General features: G+C 48.5%; 2 protein-coding genes and 1 pseudogene across 2 annotated transcripts in view; 1 reads left to right on the forward strand and 2 right to left on the reverse strand.

Annotated features, from left to right (window-relative positions):
* The window catches only part of LOC136640361 (zinc finger protein 585A-like), a 474,925-nt gene that overhangs the window by 209,449 nt on the left and 246,072 nt on the right, over window positions 1-19,404 (reverse strand). The gene's annotated exons all lie outside the window — the stretch shown is intronic.
* The window catches only part of LOC136640516 (zinc finger protein 208-like), a 163,825-nt pseudogene that overhangs the window by 36,631 nt on the left and 107,790 nt on the right, over window positions 1-19,404 (reverse strand).
* Window positions 4,471-19,236, forward strand: LOC136640454 (zinc finger protein 25-like). Its single transcript, XM_066615601.1, has 5 exons — window positions 4,471-4,573; window positions 5,070-5,152; window positions 7,049-7,175; window positions 8,661-8,771; window positions 16,769-19,236. The coding sequence occupies exons 2-5, from the start codon at window positions 5,129-5,131 to the stop codon at window positions 17,920-17,922; spliced, it is 1,416 nt and encodes a 471-aa protein (XP_066471698.1). The 5' UTR covers window positions 4,471-4,573; window positions 5,070-5,128; the 3' UTR covers window positions 17,923-19,236.

The following is a 19,404-nucleotide window of genomic DNA, read 5'->3' on the forward strand; positions in this document are numbered from 1 at the left end:
AGACCAGCCCCCCTTTCAATCAGCAAGGAGGGAGGGAGGAGGAGCTAGCTAGGGGTATAAAGCTAGTGCCTGCCACCACATGAGCCTCTCTGCAGAAGCACTCATGGCCTCTGGGACACCCAGTGCCTCTGGGAACAAAGTGCCAGGTAAGGGTGAGGAAGCCAGGGCCCCAGACACCACCCTTCTCTTCCCTTGAGAAGAGGGCAGCAAACCAGTGAAGGGTTTTTTAAGTGCCCCTAAATAAAAACAACAAAAAAAGCTATGCAGTCAGACAGCCAGCAGCAGGGCGGGGGCTATCCAGTGTTTTGCATGGAGTGCCACATGTATGACTATATGCCTCTGGGGCATAAGTCAACGGTGTGTCCTCGGTGCAAGGAGATCCAGGGTCTCAGGGAACACGTCTGCTACTTTAAAGCCTTGGTGGCTGACCTGGAGAAGCAGAGGCAGGCAGAGAAAGACCCTGGGGACACTTCTGGGTACGATCAGGCTTCATCACAACCTCAGGCGTGCAGCTCCTCAGGGCTGGAGGACTGGAGGACTTTATCATGGAGAGGAGGGAAACAATCCCCTAGGGGGGACCCCTTCTCCAGGGGATGGGCCTGTATCCGAATGCACTCAGGATACTCCTCGGTGGGAGGGGGGTCGGGGGCTTCTTGTAGTGGGGATTCGATTATTGGAAACAGAGAGGGGGGTTTGTGATGGATGTGAGGACCGCATAGCGACTTGTCTGCCTGGTGCGAAGGTTGCGGACATCACTTCTCGTCTAGACAGGCTGGTAGACAGTACTGGGGAGGAGGTAGCAGTTGTGGTGCATGTTGGCACCAACAACGTGGGCAAGTGTAGCCGGGAGGTCATGGAGGCCAAATTTCGGCTATTAGGTAGGAAGCTGAAAGCCAGGACCTCAAAGATAGTGTTCTCGGAAGTGCTACCTGTTCCACGCGCAGGGCCAGCTAGGCAGGTGGAGATCAGGGGTCTCAATGCATGGATGAGACGGTGGTGTAGGGAGGGGGGGTTTAGATTCGTTGGGCACTGGGGAACGTTTTGGGACAAGCGGGGCCTGTACAAGAGGGACAGGCTTCACTTGAACCAGAATGGAACCAGACTGCTGGTGCATAACATTAAAAAGGTGGCATTTTAAACTGATCCCCGGGGGAAGGCCAACAGGAGCCGAGGGGCATCAGGTTCGCGACTCCTCATCCCTATGGATGGGGAGGTTAGAGAACAACAAGACAAAGGCAGAGTAGGAGAAGAAATTGGGAATGGTAGCGTGATGGTACGACATAGACGGTTTCGGACAATGAGAGGATTCAGGGATAAAGGAGCTAATAAGCAGCCCTTCCTGGGGCATTCCACATACAAATGCTTATGCAAATGCCCAAAGTCTCCAAGCAAAAGTGGGAGAACTGGAATGTCTGGTGACAAGGGAACACATTGATATAGTGGGCATAACGGAAACCTGGTGGAATGCGGAAAATCAGTGGGATACCGCAATCCTGGGCTATAAACTCTACAGGAGGGACAGGGAGGGGCATGTTGGAGGTGGGGTGGCCGTTTATGTTAAGGAAGGGATAGAATCCAGCAAAGTAGAGATTGAAGGTGGGTCCGACACCACTGTAGAATCTCTGTGGGTTAAATTACCACGCCTGAGGAGCGTTGTAATACTGGGAGCATACTATCGTCCTCCAGACCAGAAATCAGAAGGGGAACTTGAAATGAGGAAACAGATCAGGGAGGTGACAAGGAGGGACAGGGTTGTAATCATGGGGAACTTCAATTATCCACATATAGACTGGGTCAATTTGTGTTCTGGTCATGAAAAGGAGATGGGATTTCTTGACATGCTAAATGTCTGTCCCTTAGAACAGCTAGTCATGGAGCCCACCAGAGGACAGGTGATTCTGGATTTAATATTGTGCGGTACTCAGGACCTGGTTAGAGATGTCAATGTTACTGAGCCATTGGGTCAAAAGTGATCATGCTGTGATCTGTTTCAACATGCACGTCAGGGGAAGGATACCGGGCAAATCTCTCACAAAAACCCTTGACTTCCAATGGGCGAACTTCCCACAAATGAGGAGTCTGGTTAGAAGGAGGTTGAAAGGGAAGGTAAAAAGAGTCCAGTCTCTCCAGAGTGCATAGAGGTTGCTCAAATCAACATTAATAGAGGCCCAGCGGAAGTGTATACCGCAAAGGAAGACGGGCTCCACTAAATCCAGGAGGGTGCCCGCATGGGTAACCAGCCAAGTTAGAGAGGGAATAATAAAAGCTTCTTCAAATATGTTAGAAGCAGGAAACCTGCCAGAGAAGCGGTTGGCCCTCTGGATGGTGAGGGAGGGAAAGGGGAGATAAAAGGAGACTTAGAGATGGCAGAGAAATTAAATGAGTTCTTTGCATCTGTTCTCGCGGCAGAAGACCTCGGGCAGATACCGCTGTCCGAACGGCCCCTCCTGACCAAGGAATTAAGTCAGATAGAGGTTAAAAGAAAAGATGTTTCAGACCTCATTTATAAATTAAAGATCAATAAGTCACCGGGCCCTGATGGCATCCACCCAAGAGTTATTAAGGAATTGAAGAATGAAGTTGCTGATCTCTTGACTAAAATATGCAAATTGTCCCTCAAAACAGCCATGGTGCCAGAGGATTGCAGGAAATCAAATGTCACACTGATCTTTAAAAAGGGAAAGAGGGGGGACCCGGGAAACTATAGGCCGGTCAGCCTAACATCCATACCGGGTAAGATGGTGGAATGCCTCATCAAAGATAGAATCTCAAAACACATAGATGAACAGGTGTTGCTGAGGGAGAATCAGCATGGCTTCTGTAAGGGTAAGTCTTGCCTCACAAACCTTATAGAATTCTTTGAAAAGGTCAACAGGCATGTGGATGTGGAAGAACCCATGGACATTATATGAGAAGAATCTTCTCGTATATCTGGACTTTCAGAAGGTGTTCGACACGATCCCTCACCAAAGGCTACTAAAAAAGCTCCACAGTCAGAGAATTAGAGGACAGGTCCTCTCATGATTTGAGAACTGGTTGAAGCCCAGGAAACAGAGAGTGGGTGTCAATGGGCAATTTTCACAATGGAGAGAGGTGAAAAGCGGTGTGCCCCAAAGGATCTGTCCTGGGACTGCTGCTTTTCAACCTCTTCATAAATGACCTGGAGACAGGGTTGAGCAGTGAGGTGGCTAAGTTTGCAGACGACACCAAACTTTTCTCAGTGGTGAAGACCAGAAGTGATTGTGAGGAGCTCCAGAAGGATCTCTCCAGACTGGCAGAATGGGCAGCAAAATGGCAAATGCGCTTCAATGTCAGTAAATGTAAAGTCATGCACATTGGGGCAAAAAATCAAAACTTTAGATATAGGCTGATGGGTTCTGAGCTGTCTGTGACAGATCAGGAGAGAGATCTTGGGGTGGTGGTGGACAGGTCGATGAAAGTGTCGACCCAGTGTGCAGCAGCAGTGAAGAAGGCCAATTCTATGCTTGGGATTATTAGAAAAGGTATTGAGAACAAAATGGCTACTATTATAATGCCGTTGTACAAATCTGTGGTAAGGCCACACCTGGAGTATTGTGTCCAGTTCTGGTCACCGCATCTCAAAAAAGACATAGTGGAAATGGAAAAGGTGCAAAAGAGAGCGACTAAGATGATTGCTGGGCTGGGGCACCTTCCTTATGAGGAAAGGCTACGGCGTTTGGGCCTCTTCAGCCTAGAAAAGAGACGCCTGAGGGGGGACATGAAATTATGCAGGGGTAGGACAGAGTGGATAGAGAGATGCTCTTTACACTCTCACATAACACCAGAACCAGGGGACATCCAATAAAATTGAGAAGTCCCACAGCAGCCTCTTTGTGCCCAGTGGTATACTGCTGCTGTCCATGGAGGCTCTACATTACTGGGCTTAGAGTTCATTAAATTCTCTTCTTCTTGGTTAGAATGTAAGAACTCTAGCAGGATCAGACTCAAGGTTTGTCAAGTCCAGGCAGATGTCTGTGGGTGGCCCCCAAACAGGGCAGGGAGGTAGGTCCTCCAAGAGGGATTTTATTAGGGTAGAAAGCTTTTTTTGTGCCCCATTCCAAAGGGGGAGTGGAGAGCATGAAACGGAGTACAGGAGGATGGTGACAAGAGTGGGCTGCAGAGAAGACCCCCTGAGTATCTCTGGCCAGAATACCAGGAGAGGCAGATGCTTGCAGGACAGAGCTGAACCTGCCACACTCCCTTCTCCACCCCATTCCAATGCCCAGAGCTCATCCTCCTTTGCACTGGGTCCAGCGGTGGCAGCACATCAGGGGCACCCAGAAACCTCCTTCTCCCCCCAAGGCTGCAGCAAAGATAGTGTGAGCTTCTAGGCAAAAGCAACAAAGAACTACACCTCCCAGCATGCTCTGGATCCAGGGGGAGGGCAGTGCTCAAGCATTCCTGGGACTCATGTACCACCTCTCTTGCTTGATTGGAGGAGGTCTTGTCGAAGGCTGGCAGGGGAGAAGGACCTGGTTGCTTTGCTACCCCCAAGCACAGGCAGGATCTTCCCTTTGCACTCTGCACTGGAGGAGAGTCTGTGGCTGCAGAGGTGGGTGGTCTGTGCGACACCCAGGAATAGTGCAGGGGGGAGGGGAGGCTCTCCCCTTGGGTGCATTCAGAGTACCTGGCCTGTTGCACTGGGGAGGGGGGAGTGGCTTGCCTGTGGACCTCCCTGTGCTGGAGGAGGGAGGGAGAGGATGATCCCCTGTCCTGAGCACAGATTCTCTTTGGGGAAACTTGCTAGAAATGGGTGCACCAATGATCACAACCACAAAGATGGTTGCAGTTGGAGTGGGTGTGTGTGTTTAATAGTGGGCAAGAAAGCCATTTATGGGCCACCTCTGGTTCCTATCACACATTTTCCAACACAACACCTGATTTTAGAATTTCTTCAGAGGCTGGTGAAGAGAGGAGACCAAAATCCAGACCTCCCCTTGAGACTCTCACTCCAGAATGTCTCCATCTGCTGCTTTCCAGGCTTTGGGACAGGACGTGATGCTGAGAAGACCCTGCCCTGACATGCCTTGTTCTTTCTGCTCCCACAGACTGCAGACTGGCAACCCGGATTCAGCGTGGATCAGCTCTTCCTTTCAGGGATTTCCAAATGGGTACCGCAGATCCAGCTCAGGTATGAAGTTTGAGGAGTACGTTTGTAGTTTTGTGGTGGGGAGCCAGAGCAGGACAGTTGCGACACGTGTAAAAGTCTGTTGCCGCTTACAGACAATACAGACGGTGAAGCAAAAGACCACTGTGAACATTTAAAATGTTGATTTATCAAGTATCTCAATGGAAAAATTAAAGATTAAGTCATTTCTGCCCAACGTTGCATCTACGTAACAAGGATCAAACAGGCACACCTGTGGGTTGGGCAGAAACAGGTTAAGGTAGGAAATAAGTTGGAAAAAAAAAGAGTTCTAGAAAGCCTATGGTAGTTTCTCAAACTGTGGGTCAGGACCCACTAGACCAATTTCAGGAGGGTCCCCATTCATTTCAATATTTTATTTTTAATCTGTTAGACTTGATGCTCCCCTGGGATGTGACTGCATTTGGGGAAATGTGACAGACCTGTACTTTTAACAAGCTGCTATGTATATTCATTAAACAATGATAGTCAATGGGACTTAGTCCTGTGTAATTGTGGGCAGGGTGCAGCCTAGGATTGTTAAAAAATTTTTCTCCTAGGTGACGTCACTTCCGGTCATGACATCATTTCCAGTGGGTTGTGACAGATTTGCATTCTAAAACGTGGGTCCTGGTGCTAAATGTGTGAGAACCATTCTGGTCTACTGGTCTAAGCAGTATTGTCTTCAGCAGGTCTGTAGCCTTAACAGGAAGCTACACACCTCCTGCCGCAAAGTTTTCCACAGCAAATCCACGTTCACCATCCAAGGCAGGAATTATCTGCTTCACGCCTAGGAAGCTGAGATATGGAGTCAGAACCTCAGTCTGCCTCTCCAGGCTGTGCACTCTGACTGGCAGCAACACTCCAAGAGTCCCAGGCAGGGCCTGGCTTGGCTGAAATCCTGACACTTCAGTTGGAGATTTCACAGATTGACAGCACAGTCCTAAATTGTGCCTGCAGCAGTCCCTGCACTGGCCAAAGGTGTTGCAAATGTGCCATGTGGAAGATATGCAACATCATAAGAGTAGGCAGGTCTGGTACAAATGTCCATAAGAGTAGGCAGTGCCGGTGGGGAGGTTTTATAAGAGTAGGCAGTGCTGTTGGTTCTATATCCAGGCCACTGGCAGAGGTACGTACACTGCTTAGCGGTGCAGCGGTTTTGGGAGGGTGGTGAAAGTTCCAGAGGTGGGGAGGGGGTGTTTCTGGGCAGGGGCAGATTTGGGGGGTGGGTGAATTGGGCCCGGGAGGGGGGCAGGATCAGCAGGTGCCTCCTCTGCCGTATCCTGACCTCTCTCCAGGACAAGCCAGTGTTACACTAGGAAGCTTGGACTTCTGCTAGCTATGTAGCTGGTGGAGATTTGAGTAACCCCATAGGCCTGGCTGGGATGTTACTTGCGGTAAGAGGAAAAACTCCCCTATAGCCACCTCCTAACCTGCACTGGCTGCTGCGCATGCCCTGATTGTGTCAGTGCAGGTGAGGACTGGGCTGCCCATCACTGAAGAATAAGGCCTCCCTCCTTGAAAGCCTGGACAGGATATTGATGAGAACTGTCCTCTCCCAGCAGATCATCCAAAATCTTCCCTCCTGACAGCAGCCATGTAAGCAGAAGAGCAGAGAAGATGCCAATGACAAGAGCAAATGCCCAACTTCCTTGTTCAGCTTTCTCCAAATGTTTTTAGATGGACATCTGTGGAGTCTAAACTGCTGAAAAAACTATCTGGATACATGATTAGAAAAAGATTATACTTGATACCTGAAAATACTTGCATGCTTCTTCTGATGAGGAAAGGAAGTGTGGATGTTTTGTCTGGATTGGGAGCCACTCCTTTCCTGCCTGTGCCGGAGATGCGAAGGAAGGTCTGGGGTCCTGGACACTGTCTAAGGGGGTTTTGTTCTTGCAGGGTCCGGTGATTTTTGAGGATGTGGCCGTGCATTTCACCGAGAAAGAGGCAGCTCTGCTGGACCCAGACCAAAGAGCCTTGTACAGGGAAGTCATGCTGGAGAATTACCGGAATGTGGCCTCTGTGGGTAAGGGGGCTCCTTCCATCATGCGGCCAATGGCTTTTTCTAACCCTTTTCCTTTTCAGGAAGACATTTTTGCTGCTTCTAAAACAGGAATTATCACCCTACGGCCCATGAGCTGTATCTGGTCTGCCAAACAACATCTCCCAGCCCTGTGAGGCCCCAAACCCAGTGGAAGGTCCCAGCCCCAAAGACCATGCTGTGCCTCCCTATCCCCTTTTCTTCCTTCATATATGGCAGCTACAAGGCAGGGGGGAGTCAATATCATGATCACGGGGTGAAAGCTTTCCGCTAAGCAGAGGTTGAAGCCATTCAGCACATAGCTGGGGCACTGATGGCACTGCCGCTGCCAAGCTCATGGGGGGGGGGAGAGCCCCTCCACCTGAGAACTCCAGCATTCATCTCTCTGTGGTTCAGGCCCTGAGGTTTGCTAAGAACACAATATGAGTAGTTTACAGCTTGCTATGCTTGATGGAGTGCGCTACACACGAGTCATGAGGCTCTGTACCACCGAGATCAAACTTAACTGGGAATCCCCAGCATCAGCTCTCATGCAACAGGGAAAGACACCAAAAGGCCCTGAGAAGGAGCAGAGGGAGGTGAGCCCAGCAGCCTGGAGCACCAGCATCAAACAGGTAGAACCAGCTTGGCTTGCCAAGTGCCCACAAAGCGTGGAACACGAGGCGATATCAGCGTCAAGGGCCCACCTCTTGGGGGGTGCAGCACTCACAGAGCCAAGCCAGATGGATCAGCCTCCTGTATGAACTTGAGCTGAACTGAACTGCATCCAGAAACTGAATTGGAGCAGGATTCAAGGCACATGTATTCAGAAGGAAGTCCCACTGTGTCCAGTGGGTTTTCCCTCCTGAAGGAAAAAGAGTGTAGCTGGACTGTGTGCAAAACTGTGGTCATGGGGGGGGGGAGAGAGGAAGAAGAGGAAATCATTTTCCAGAGTGGAGGTTTAAGGGCTGGTCATTGTTAATGCTGTGACCTGTTCTTGCCCCACGTTTTAAGGGGGATGAGGAGAAGATGGCGCAAGGTGCACACCCTCCACTTGGATTCCTCGGAAAGGGCTGGGTTTTGTCTGCCACACAGTTGTGTGTCTTTCTTGTCTTTCCTACTTGTGACGTAACGCATAGCTAAACTGCCAGGCATTCTCCTTCACTTACCATCCATAATTTATATTGTGTGTCTAATTCAAATTAGAAGGTATGCTTTGTAAAAATTTGGAGTATTTATTACTTAAGTAAAACAAACATTCATAGTTAGTTGGGTTTTATTATTCTTCCCTTCATTTATCAGATATAGGGATGAACGCAGCTCACTCTCCACTCCCAGACGTGGCCTTTGGTCGTGGTCCAGAAGAAGCTTGCCAAGCCCTGCTGTTAAGGAATGATTTCATTCCTTTGGTTTCTTCTCTGCCTTCATAGGAAGAGCTCTGAGGGTTCATGGACCTGCAGTTGAACTTATTGTTCTCTTCTCCTTCTCAAGGGCGATTTCCATCCACCAAGCCTGACCTCATTGCCCAGCTGGAAGGAGGGGAAGCTCCGTGGGTGCCCGATGTTCAGGGACTGGATGAAGAGGCCTCTGGCTTTTGTTGGGGTAAGCGATTCAAACCCAAGATAATAATGCCGCTATCCCTTTCATGAAACATTTCCACTTAACTTTAATGTCATCGTTTAACATAAGAACATGAGAAGAGCCCTGCTGGATCAGGCCATAGGCGCATCTAGTCCAGCTTCCTGTACCTCACAGTGACACAGGTCAGCAAGAGACCTGCATCCTGGTGCCCTCCCCTGCATCTGGCATTCTGAGGTAGCCTACTTCTAAAATCAGGAGGTTTCACATACCCATCATGGCTTGTAGCCTGTGATGGAACTTTCACTCCAGAAATTTGTCCAATCCCCTTTTAACAACATCTAGTTCAGATGCCATCACTGTATCATGTAGCAAGGAGTTCCACAGACTAACTACCCACTGGTTAAAGAAATGTTTTTCTTTTGTCTGCCCTCTCTCCTGACACTCTATATTAGTGGATGTTGCCTGGTTCTGATGTTGTGTGAGAGGGAAAAGAGCCTCCCTCTATCCACTCTGTTCATCCCCTTCATAATTTTGTATGTCTCAAAATTTGTACGTCTCAAAATTGTTGTATCCAGCAGGGCTCTTCTTTTATATTTTTTGAAGTGTTTTAGCAACTGCATTTTCGTCTTAATAGATGCTGTTTAAAATTTCTATTGCGTTTTGATCTCTATGAGCTACCTTGGAGATTCTTATTAAAAGATGGCCTATAAATATCTGTAATGTGTAAATCATAAGGCTGCGGTGGGTTCTGGAAGAACTGCCGGATCCTGGCCCCATCTTCTCCTGCCTGCCCACCCGCCTTCCTCATGCCCCCCAGACTCATGCACCGGCCTGGAAATGCCAGCACAAACATATCTTCCTCCATCACTGCAGAGGCTGGATGCAGCCTCTGCACTGGCCTAGCTGACTTCCACAGAGGTGCAAATATGCTTTACAACGGGTTTGCAACCCTCCCGGGCCAGTGCAAGGGACTTATAAGAACATAAGAACATAAGAACAGCCCCACTGGATCAGGCCATAGGCCCATCTAGTCCAGCTTCCTGTATCTCACAGCGGCCCACCAAATGCCCCAGGGAGCACACCAGATAACAAGAGACCTCATCCTGGTGCTCTCCCCTACATCTGGCATTCTGACTTAACCCATTCCTAAAATCAGGAGGTTGCGCATACACATCATGGCTTGTACCCCATAATGGATTTTTCCTCCAGAAACTCGTCCAATCCCCTTTTAAAGGCGTCTAGGCTAGACGCCAGCACCACATCCTGTGGCAAGGAGTTCCACAGACCGACCACGCGCTGAGTAAAGAAATATTTTCTTTTGTCTGTCCTAACCCGCCCAACACTCAATTTTAGTGGATGTCCCCTGGTTCTGGTATTATGTGAGAGTGTAAAGAGCATCTCCCTATCCACTCTGTCCATCCCCTGCATAATTTTGTATGTCTCAATCATGTCCCCCCTCAAGCGTCTCTTTTCTAGGCTGAAGAGGCCCAAACGCCGTAGCCTTTCCTCATAAGGAAGGTGCCCCAGCCCCGTAATCATCTTAGTTGCTCTCTTTTGCACCTTTTCCATTTCCACTATGTCTTTTTTGAGATGCGGCGACCAGAACTGGACACAATACTCCAGGTGTGGCCTTACCATCGATTTGTACAACGGCATTATAATACTAACCGTTTTGTTCTCAATACCCTTCCTAATGATCCCAAGCATAGAATTGGCCTTCTTCACTGCCACCGCACATTGGGTCGACACTTTCATCGACCTGTCCACCACCACCCCAAGATCTCTCTCCTGATCTGTCACAGACAGCTCAGAACCCATCAGCCTATATCTAAAGTTTTGATTTTTTGCCCCAATGTGCATGACTTTACACTTACTGACATTGAAGCGCATCTGCCATTTTGCTGCCCATTCTGCCAGTCTGGAGAGATCCTTCTGGAGCTCCTCACAATCACTTCTGGTCTTTACCACTCGGAAAAGTTTGGTGTCGTCTGCAAACTTAGCCACTTCACTGCTCAACCCTGTCTCCAGGTCATTTATGAAGAGGTTGAAAAGCACCGGTCCCAGGACAGATCCTTGGGGCACACCGCTTTTCACCTCTCTCCATTGTGAAAATTGCCCATTGACACCCACTCTCTGCTTCCTGGCCTCCAACCAGTTCTCAATCCACGAGAGGACCTGTCCTCTAATTCCCTGACTGTGGAGTTTTTTCAGTAGCCTTTGGTGAGGGACCGTGTCAAACGCCTTCTGAAAGTCCAGATATATAATGTCCACGGGTTCTCCCACATCCACATGCCTGTTGACCTTTTCAAAGAATTCTATAAGGTTCGTGAGGCAAGACTTACCCTTACAGAAGCCATGCTGACTCTCCCTCAGCAAGGCCTGTTCGTCTATGTGTTTTGAGATCCTATCTTTGATGAGGCATTCCACCATCTTACCCGGTATGGATGTTAGGCTGACCGGCCTATAGTTTCCCGGGTCCCCCCTCTTTCCCTTTTTAAAAATAGGCGTGACATTTGCTATCCTCCAATCTTCTGGCACTGTGGCCGTTTTGAGGGACAAGTTGCATACCTTAGTCAAGAGATCTGCAACTTCATTCTTCAATTCCTTAATAACCCTTGGGTGTATGCCATCAGGGCCCGGTGACTTATTGATCTTTAATTTATCAATGAGGTCTGAAACATCTTCTCTTTTAACCTCTATCTGACTTAACTCCTCAGTTAGGAGGGGCCGTTCGGGTAGCGGTATCTGCCCGAGGTCTTCTGCCGTGAAGACAGATGCAAAGAACTCATTTAATTTCTCTGCCATCTCTAAGTCTCCTTTTATCTCCCCTTTCCCTCCCTCACCATCCAGAGGGCCAACCGCTTCTCTGGCGGGTTTCCTGCTTCTAACATATTTGAAGAAGCTTTTATTATTCCCCTTAATGTTGCTGGCCATGCGTTCCTCATAGTCTCGCTTGGCCTCCCCTATCACCTTCTTACATTTCTTTTGCCACAGTTTATGTTCCTTTTTATTCTCTTCATTAGGGCAAGACTTCCATTTACGGAAGGAAGCTTCCTTGCCCTTCACAGCCTCTCTAACTTGGCTGGTTAGCCATGCGGGCACCCTCCTGGATTTAGTGGAACCCTTCTTTCTTTGCGGTATACACCTCTGCTGGGCCTCTATTACTGTTGTTTTAAGCAGCCTCCATGCATTCTGGAGAGACTGGACTCTTTTTACCCTCCCTTTCAACCTCCTTCTAACCAGCCTCCTCATTTGAGGGAAGTCCGCCCGTCGGAAGTCAAGGGTTTTTGTTAGAGATTTGCCTGGTATTCTTCCCCCAACGTGCACGTCAAAACGGATCGCAGCATGATCACTGTTCCCCAATGGCTCAGTAACGTTTACATCTCTAACCAGGTCCTGCGTACCGCACAAAATTAAATCCAGAGTCACCTGTCCTCTAGTGGGCTCCGTGACTAGCTGATCTAAGCCACAGTCATTCAGCACGTCAAGAAATCCGGTTTCCTTATCGTGACCAGAACACAAATTGACCCAGTCAGTATGAGGATAATTGAAGTCCCCCATGATTACAACCCTGTCCTTCCTTGTCACCTCCCTGATCTGTTTCCTCATTTCAAGGTCCCCATCAGATTTCTGGTCTGGAGGACGATAGCACGCCCCCAGTATTACATCGCTGCACAAGCCTGGTAATTTAACCCACAGAGATTCTACGGTGGAGTCGGACCCACCTTCAATCTCTACTTTGCTGGATTCTATCCCTTCCTTAACATAAAGGGCCACCCCACCTCCAACACGCCCCTGCCTGTCCCTCCTGTAGAGTTTATAGCCCGGGATTGCGGTATCCCACTGATTCTCCGCATTCCACCAGGTTTCCGTTATGCCCACTATGTCAATATTTTCCCTTGTCACCAGACATTCCAGTTCTCCCACCTTTGCTCGTAGACTTCGGGCATTCGCATAAAAGCATTTATACACGGAATGCCCCAGGATGGGCTGCTTATTTGCTCCTTTGTCCCCGCATCCTCTCATTGTGCCAAACCGTCTATCACATCCCATCACCCTACCTTTCCCAATTTCTTCTCCTACCCTGCCTTTGTCTTGTTGTTCTCTAACCTCCCCATCCTCATCCCATAGGGATGAGGAGTCCCGAACCGGATGCCCCTCGGCTCCTGTCGGCCTTCCCCCAGGGATCAGTTTAAAAGCTGCTCTGCCACCTTTTTAATGTTATGCGCCAGCAGTCTGGTTCCATTCTGGTTCAAATGGAGCCCGTCCCTCTTGTACAGGCCCCGCTTGTCCCAAAACGTTCCCCAGTGCCTAACGAATCTAAACCCCTCCTCCCTACACCACCGTCTCATCCACGCATTGAGACCCCTGATCTCCGCCTGCCTAGCTGGCCCTGCGCGTGGAACAGGTAGCACTTCAGAGAACGCTACCTTTGAGGTCCTGGCTTTCAGCTTCCTGCCTAAAAGCCTAAATTTGGCCTCCAGGACCTCCCAGCTACACTTGCCCACATCGTTGGTGCCGACATGCACCACAGCCGCTACCTCTCCCCCAGCACTGTCTACCAGCCTGTCTAGACGAGAAGTGATGTCCGCAACCTTCGCACCAGGCAGGCAAGTCACCATGCGGTCCTCACATCCGTCGCAAACCCCCCTCTCTATGTTTCTAATAATTGAATCCCCCACTACAAGAAGCCCCCGACCCCCCTCCCGCCGAGGAGTATCCCGAGTGCGCTCGGATACGGGCCCATCCCCTGGAGAAGGGATCCCCCCTAGGGGATTGTTTCCCTCCTCTCCAGGATGACGTCCTCCAGTCCCGAGACTTCCCACCCGGGCAGCCGAGGAGCTGCACGCCTGAGGTTGGGACGAAGCCTGATCATCCCCGGAAGTCTCCCCACGGTCCTCCTCTGGCTGCCTGCGCTTCTCCAGGTCAGCCACCAAGGCTTCAAGGGAGCGGACGCGTTCCCTGAGAGCCTGGAGCTCCTTGCATCGAGGACACACCCATGACTTATGCCCCAGAGGCATATAATCATACATGTGGCACTCGATGCAGAACACTGGATAGCCCCCACCCTGCTGCTGGCTGTCTGACTGCATAGCTTTTTTGTTGTTGTTGTTGTTTTATTTAGGGGTCCTTTTAAAAACCGTACACTGGATAGCAGCCCTTTTCTCTAGGGAAGAGGAAGGGCAGTGTATGGGGCCCTGGCCTCCTCGCCCTGCTGCTGAACTCGCCCAGATGCTAAACTCTTGTGCCTTACCTGGCACTTAGTTCCCAGAGGCCACACGCGTCTGCAGAGAGCCTCACGCGATGGCCTGCCTAGCTTTATACTCCTGGCTGGCTCCTCCCCCCTCCTTCCTTCCTGATTGAAAGGGGGCTGGCCTTCCCAGGTGAGTTTACAAAAGCTCAGGAAGGCAAATGGCTGCTGATGGGCGTGACCTACTCTGCAGGCTCCTGAATGGACTGCTTGGATTAGCCTAATGGGGCTCTTAATGGGTTGGGAATTGGCCCTTCCCCTCCTAGTTCTGTTCTCTTAGGCTGGACTGTTTTTGTAACCTCAAGCTAGTTTTTATTTGGGTTTGTTTAATTATTTATTGCTCTCTAGATCCTGTGTCCCAATTTACTGACCTGTTTAGGTTAAGTTCTAACTTAGATTGGGTTTAACCTGGGTTAAGTATAGGTTTAATTTAAACAAGTAGAAAACCTGCTTTTCACTTTATCCTCCTCCCTTCCTTCGATTAAGTGCTACCTTAGGTGCAGCTAACTTTCAATTTTGATTTAAATGCCTGACCCTTGGGCACTTACTCACGAGTAGGACTCTGCTCTTACTCACGAGTAGGACTCTGCTCTTACTCACGAGTAGCCCTATGTACCTCCCTTAGGTGCTAACTTTCAATTTTGATTTAAGGTTGCTTTAAAGGTAAGGTTAAGGTTAGAAGACAGGGAGTTAGAAATTCAAAGCGTTAGAATGAGTACACTTACCTCCTCCTCCTGCTCCTCCTCCTCTCCTTCTCCAAAACTCAGAGGTCTCCTTGCCTTCTCCTCGCCCAGATGCTAAACTCTTGTGCCTTACCTGGCACTTAGTTCCCAGAGGCACTTGGTGTCCCAGAGGCCACACGCGTCTGCAGAGTCAGCCCAGGTGCCAGCCAAGTCAGCCAGACTTGAGTCAGCCCAGGTGCCATTAGGATTGCACCGTAAGTGTGCTTTCTGCTTCTTTTACTCTCTTCCTCTGTCCAGTTCCTCTCAGGTAAACTCTGGTCAACTGAGAGTGGACCTGTTTAGGCTGGAGATTTAGTGCCCTGTCCAAATTATGCCTTCCTGCTTTGATTAATTGATGGATTGATTGATTGATAACCCTCACTTAGCTCCTGTGTCCCAATTTACTGGACCTTTAAATTATGTTCTAACTTAGTTTAAGTTCTAAATTGGGTTAAGAATAAGGTAAATTTAAATGATGTAGAAAAGCTTCCTTTCCTCTTTCTCCTCCTCTGTGTTGTTTACTTTCAAAGTGATTCTGCTGTGAGCTCTTACTCTCCAGTAGACTCTGCTCCTCCTCAGAGTAGGCCTCTGTAGACTTAGGATGTAACTCCCTTCATAATCAGCTCCCTGTCTAAAGTCTGCCTTACTGCTTTTAATTAAGCAAGCACTTATGTATGACCTTTATTGTGCTCACCCAGCTCCTGTGCCCCAAATTACTGGACCTTAGAAGTCCTCCCTCAGGTGAGATGAAGTGCTAACTTTAGGTAAAGCTAAATTTGAAAATTGATTTAAGGTTAGAAAACAGAGAGTACATTTACCTTCTCTTACTCCTCCTCCTGCTCTTCCTCTCCTAAACGTAGAAAGTCCATTTGCCTTCTCCTTCTCTTCCTCCCTCTCCTTGTACAGATGCTTAACTTGCCCTGTCTTACTTGGCACTTTGTTCCAGGAAGCACTTCATTCCAGGAGGCCACCATTCCTGTCCTGCCTTTCTGGGAAATGGTCCATTTATCTTAAATTAATGGCATTTGCAAAATACATAAACTACACTAGACCAGTTCAGTGGTTCTTAAACTTTTCCCCACTGGGACCCACATTGAAACTGACACTCTATTCGGACCCAGCTTTCTAAGCCTTCAGAAACAGTTTCACTTTACCAGCCATGCAGGCCTCTGTTTTTCTCCTTTATAATACGGTGAGGGGAGGTCCACATTCTGGAGCGTTTGTTGAGCTCCATGTTTATTGGATCAGAACCGTACTCAGAGCCTTGCATTCCCCTTTGCCTGCCCTTCAGTAAGAGCTGAGGCACATGCACCTACCCACAAGTAAATGTGCACCACTCAGTTTCACTTTCCTAGGGCTCTAAACCTTTTGCTTGTCAGCTTGGGGCAGGGGGGGAGAACTTCCTTCTCAAGAGTGTGTTGGGGGCTGTGTTCATAGAACTGAGACCTTTTTGGGAGTACTGCTTCCCCCTCAACCTGCTCTTCAATGTTAACCAAGGTAGGTTTGCATACTCATAAGTAAACCAGTACATGCTTCTCCATTTCCGTAGGGCTCAGTTCGTTTTCCTTGTCAGATATCAGCTTGTCAGTTACTAAAAATCATAATTAGCAAAAATCATAATTAAGGGTGCAATCCTAACCCCTTATGTCAGTGCTTTCCAGCACTGACATAAGGGCAATGCAGCTCTGAGGTAAGGGAACAAACATTCCCTTACTTTGAGGAGGCCTCTGTGAGTGCCACCCAACTGCAGGATACAGCACATGTCCCATTGGCACCGCTATGCCAGTGCTGGAAAGCAGTGACATAAGGGGTTAGGACTGTGCACTAAATATTGTCAGTGAATCAGTAAAAAAAATACTGAACTAACCAAGGACTGGGCAGAGGCTGGCAAGATTCTGCTTTGCTTGACACCAAAACCCTGAATTCCACAAGCAGAACCAATTGCAAAATAGTGGCTGGATATATACACGGAATGCCTCTGAGGACAAAGACTTAGACATGCCATTTCTCTATTCATATGCTGAAAATATTTTCTTTTGTTCCAGGAAGCAGCAGACAAGATAATGAGGATCAGGGGCAGTCTGACTGGGTGTCATCAAAAACTATCCTGCATGATGTCCAAGAAGTGACTTTCAGAGACCAAGACAGAACAGAGAAGAAAGAGCAAAGACAGACAGGGAAATGGAGAAATCAATGGAAAGCTTTTCAGTGTGGAAATTCCATCCTGGTAAAACCAGAAAAAGAAAACGGAGAGAGCGAAGAACAAGGCTGTCAAGGTGCAAAATCTTTCAGGAGTGCATCAAAATTGAGCAGGCATCAAAGAAACTACACAGGGGAGAAGAACTATAAATGCTTGGAATGTGGAAAGAGCTTCAGTCAGAACTCAAACCTCACTGTGCATCAAAGAATGCACACAGGAGACAAACCGTATAAATGTTCGGAGTGTGGAAAGAACTTCAGTCACAGCTCAAGCCTGACTGCACATCAAAGAAGAATCCACAAAGGTGAGAAGCCATATAAATGCTTGGAGTGTGGAAAGAGCTTCAGTCAGAAAACATACCTGACTTATCATCAAAGAACCCACACAGGAGAAAAGCCATATAAATGCTTGGAGTGTGGAAAGTGCTTCTGTTGGAACAGAAACCTGACTGTGCATCAAAGAACTCACACAGGAGAGAAAGCCTATAAATGTTCGGAGTGTGGAAAGAACTTCAGTCACAGCTCAAGCATGAATGCACATCAAAGAAGAATTCACAAAGGTGAGAAGCCATATAAATGCTTGGAGTGTGGAAAGAGCTTCAGTAGGAACATAAGCCTGACTGAGCATCAAAGAATCCACACAGAGGAGAAACCCTATAAATGCTTGGTGTGTGGAAAGAGCTTCAAGTGCAACCATAGCCTGACTGTGCATCAAAGAATCCACACAGGGGAGAAACCCTATATGTGCTTGGTGTGTGGAAAGAGCTTCAGTCAGAAAACAAACCTGACTGCTCATCAAAGAACCCACACAAGGGAGAAACCCTATAAATGCTTGGAGTGTGGAAAGAGCTTCACTCAGAATAGACAACTGACTGTGCATCAAAGAATCCACACAGGGGAGAAACTATATAAATGCTTAGGGTGTGGAAAGAGCTTTAGTCAGAAAACAAACCTGACTTATTATCAAAGAACCCACATAGGAGAAAAGCCTTTTAAATGATCATAAGCCTGAGTGAGCATGAAAGAGTTCACACAGGGGAGAAACCCTATAAATGCTTAGGGTGTGGAAAGAGCTTCAGCCAGAGCTCAGATCTGACTAGGCATCAAAGATCCCACACAGGGGAGAAACCCTAGAAATGCACCAAATGGGGAATGCGCTTCAGTCGGAGAACATGAAATTGAATCAAAGAACCCACACAGGGGTGAAGCCAGAGAAATTAGGAGTGAGGTGAGAGCTTTCACCATAGAGCACAGGTTCCCAAACTTTATGTTACAGTATATGCCCCATACAGCAAGGCAATTTGGTGGCTGGATAAGGCAGGCCTACCAGACTACTGCTGTGTGTAAGCAAATGTGAGCATACCTGTCAGACAATGGGCCAAGGACCAATCAGGGCAAAGTGCTGAGTCATTGCACAGAACAAGGGAGATGGGAAAAGCTGATGCAGTCCAGGATGATGCAATGACATTCCTCAGTGATGAGGTCATGGCCTTTCCCATTGGCTGACAGGAGTATAAATGGCCAACAAGCACACTCCGCTGTGTGATTTGTAGGAGTGAATTGCTGCACGAATCTCTGCTGGACTGATACCTGATTTGCTGACTGTTTGGACTGTTTGCTGGATTTCCTCTGCTTGCCGATTTCTGGAACTACCTTCTACTTGTAAATACTGCCTGTAAATAGACTCTGGTGTTGGTACTTCCCTGGCCTCCTTTTTTTTGGTGTTCTTCCCTGTGCTCTGAGCACCACACGCTGCAGCTGCCGGTTTGCGCTTCTGCTATCTCTGTGTTTCGCCCATTATCTCTTAACACTTTACCACCTAAAAAAGTTTGACTTTGCCAGCCTTTGAAGCCTCTGTGGCTGTCATGGTGATTGGGCAACAGTGCTGTCCCCAGAAACAGTTTTTTTAACCCTTAATGCACATAGCCTCGTCTGTCCTGTCAGCTTCATGAAGCACCAGAAATTGGGTCATGAACCACTGGTGGGCCACAAGCTCACAGTTTGAGAATCACTGCGGTAACCTTTAAGAAAGGGCAAGTTAGCAAAGTAGGATAGGAACCACATCAGTGCTTTGAATGAGGAAAGCACCTCAAGTAGTTCTGGGTACTGAAATCATGAGACTTGGTTGTCACTATATTCAGCCAAAGACGTACACAGGGGGCCTCAGTATCCGCAGGGGATACTTTCTGGGGCCCGTGGATACCGAAATCCGCAGATAATCAAATCCCTTTGTGGAGAAAGGTGGATTAAAAAATCTAATAAAGGAAGGAAGGAAGGAAAGGATACAATGAAGGAAGGATACGGTGGCTATCATAAAAGTGTTGTAAATCACTTTGCAGCAGCACAAGCAGCTGGCACAATTGTGGGAACGCCAGAACCTTCCTGTGTGTGCCTGTGGATCAATGGAGACTGACTGGCAAAGGTAAGCCAGGGTAGGGGGAGCGTGGGGAGGGCATTGAAGGGGTTGGGGAGGGCTGAATGG

Source organism: Tiliqua scincoides, chromosome 2 (genome assembly GCF_035046505.1).
Source record: "Tiliqua scincoides isolate rTilSci1 chromosome 2, rTilSci1.hap2, whole genome shotgun sequence".
NCBI classification, from domain to species: Eukaryota; Metazoa; Chordata; class Lepidosauria; order Squamata; family Scincidae; genus Tiliqua; species Tiliqua scincoides.

Coding starts and splice junctions, on each gene's coding strand:
- LOC136640454 (XM_066615601.1), top strand. CDS start 5,129: ATGGGTACCGCAGATCCAGCTCAG. Junction 5,153..7,048: donor GTACCGCAGATCCAGCTCAG/GTATGAAGTTTG, acceptor TTGTTCTTGCAG/GGTCCGGTGATTTTTGAGGA. Junction 8,772..16,768: donor GGCCTCTGGCTTTTGTTGGG/GTAAGCGATTCA, acceptor CTTTTGTTCCAG/GAAGCAGCAGACAAGATAAT.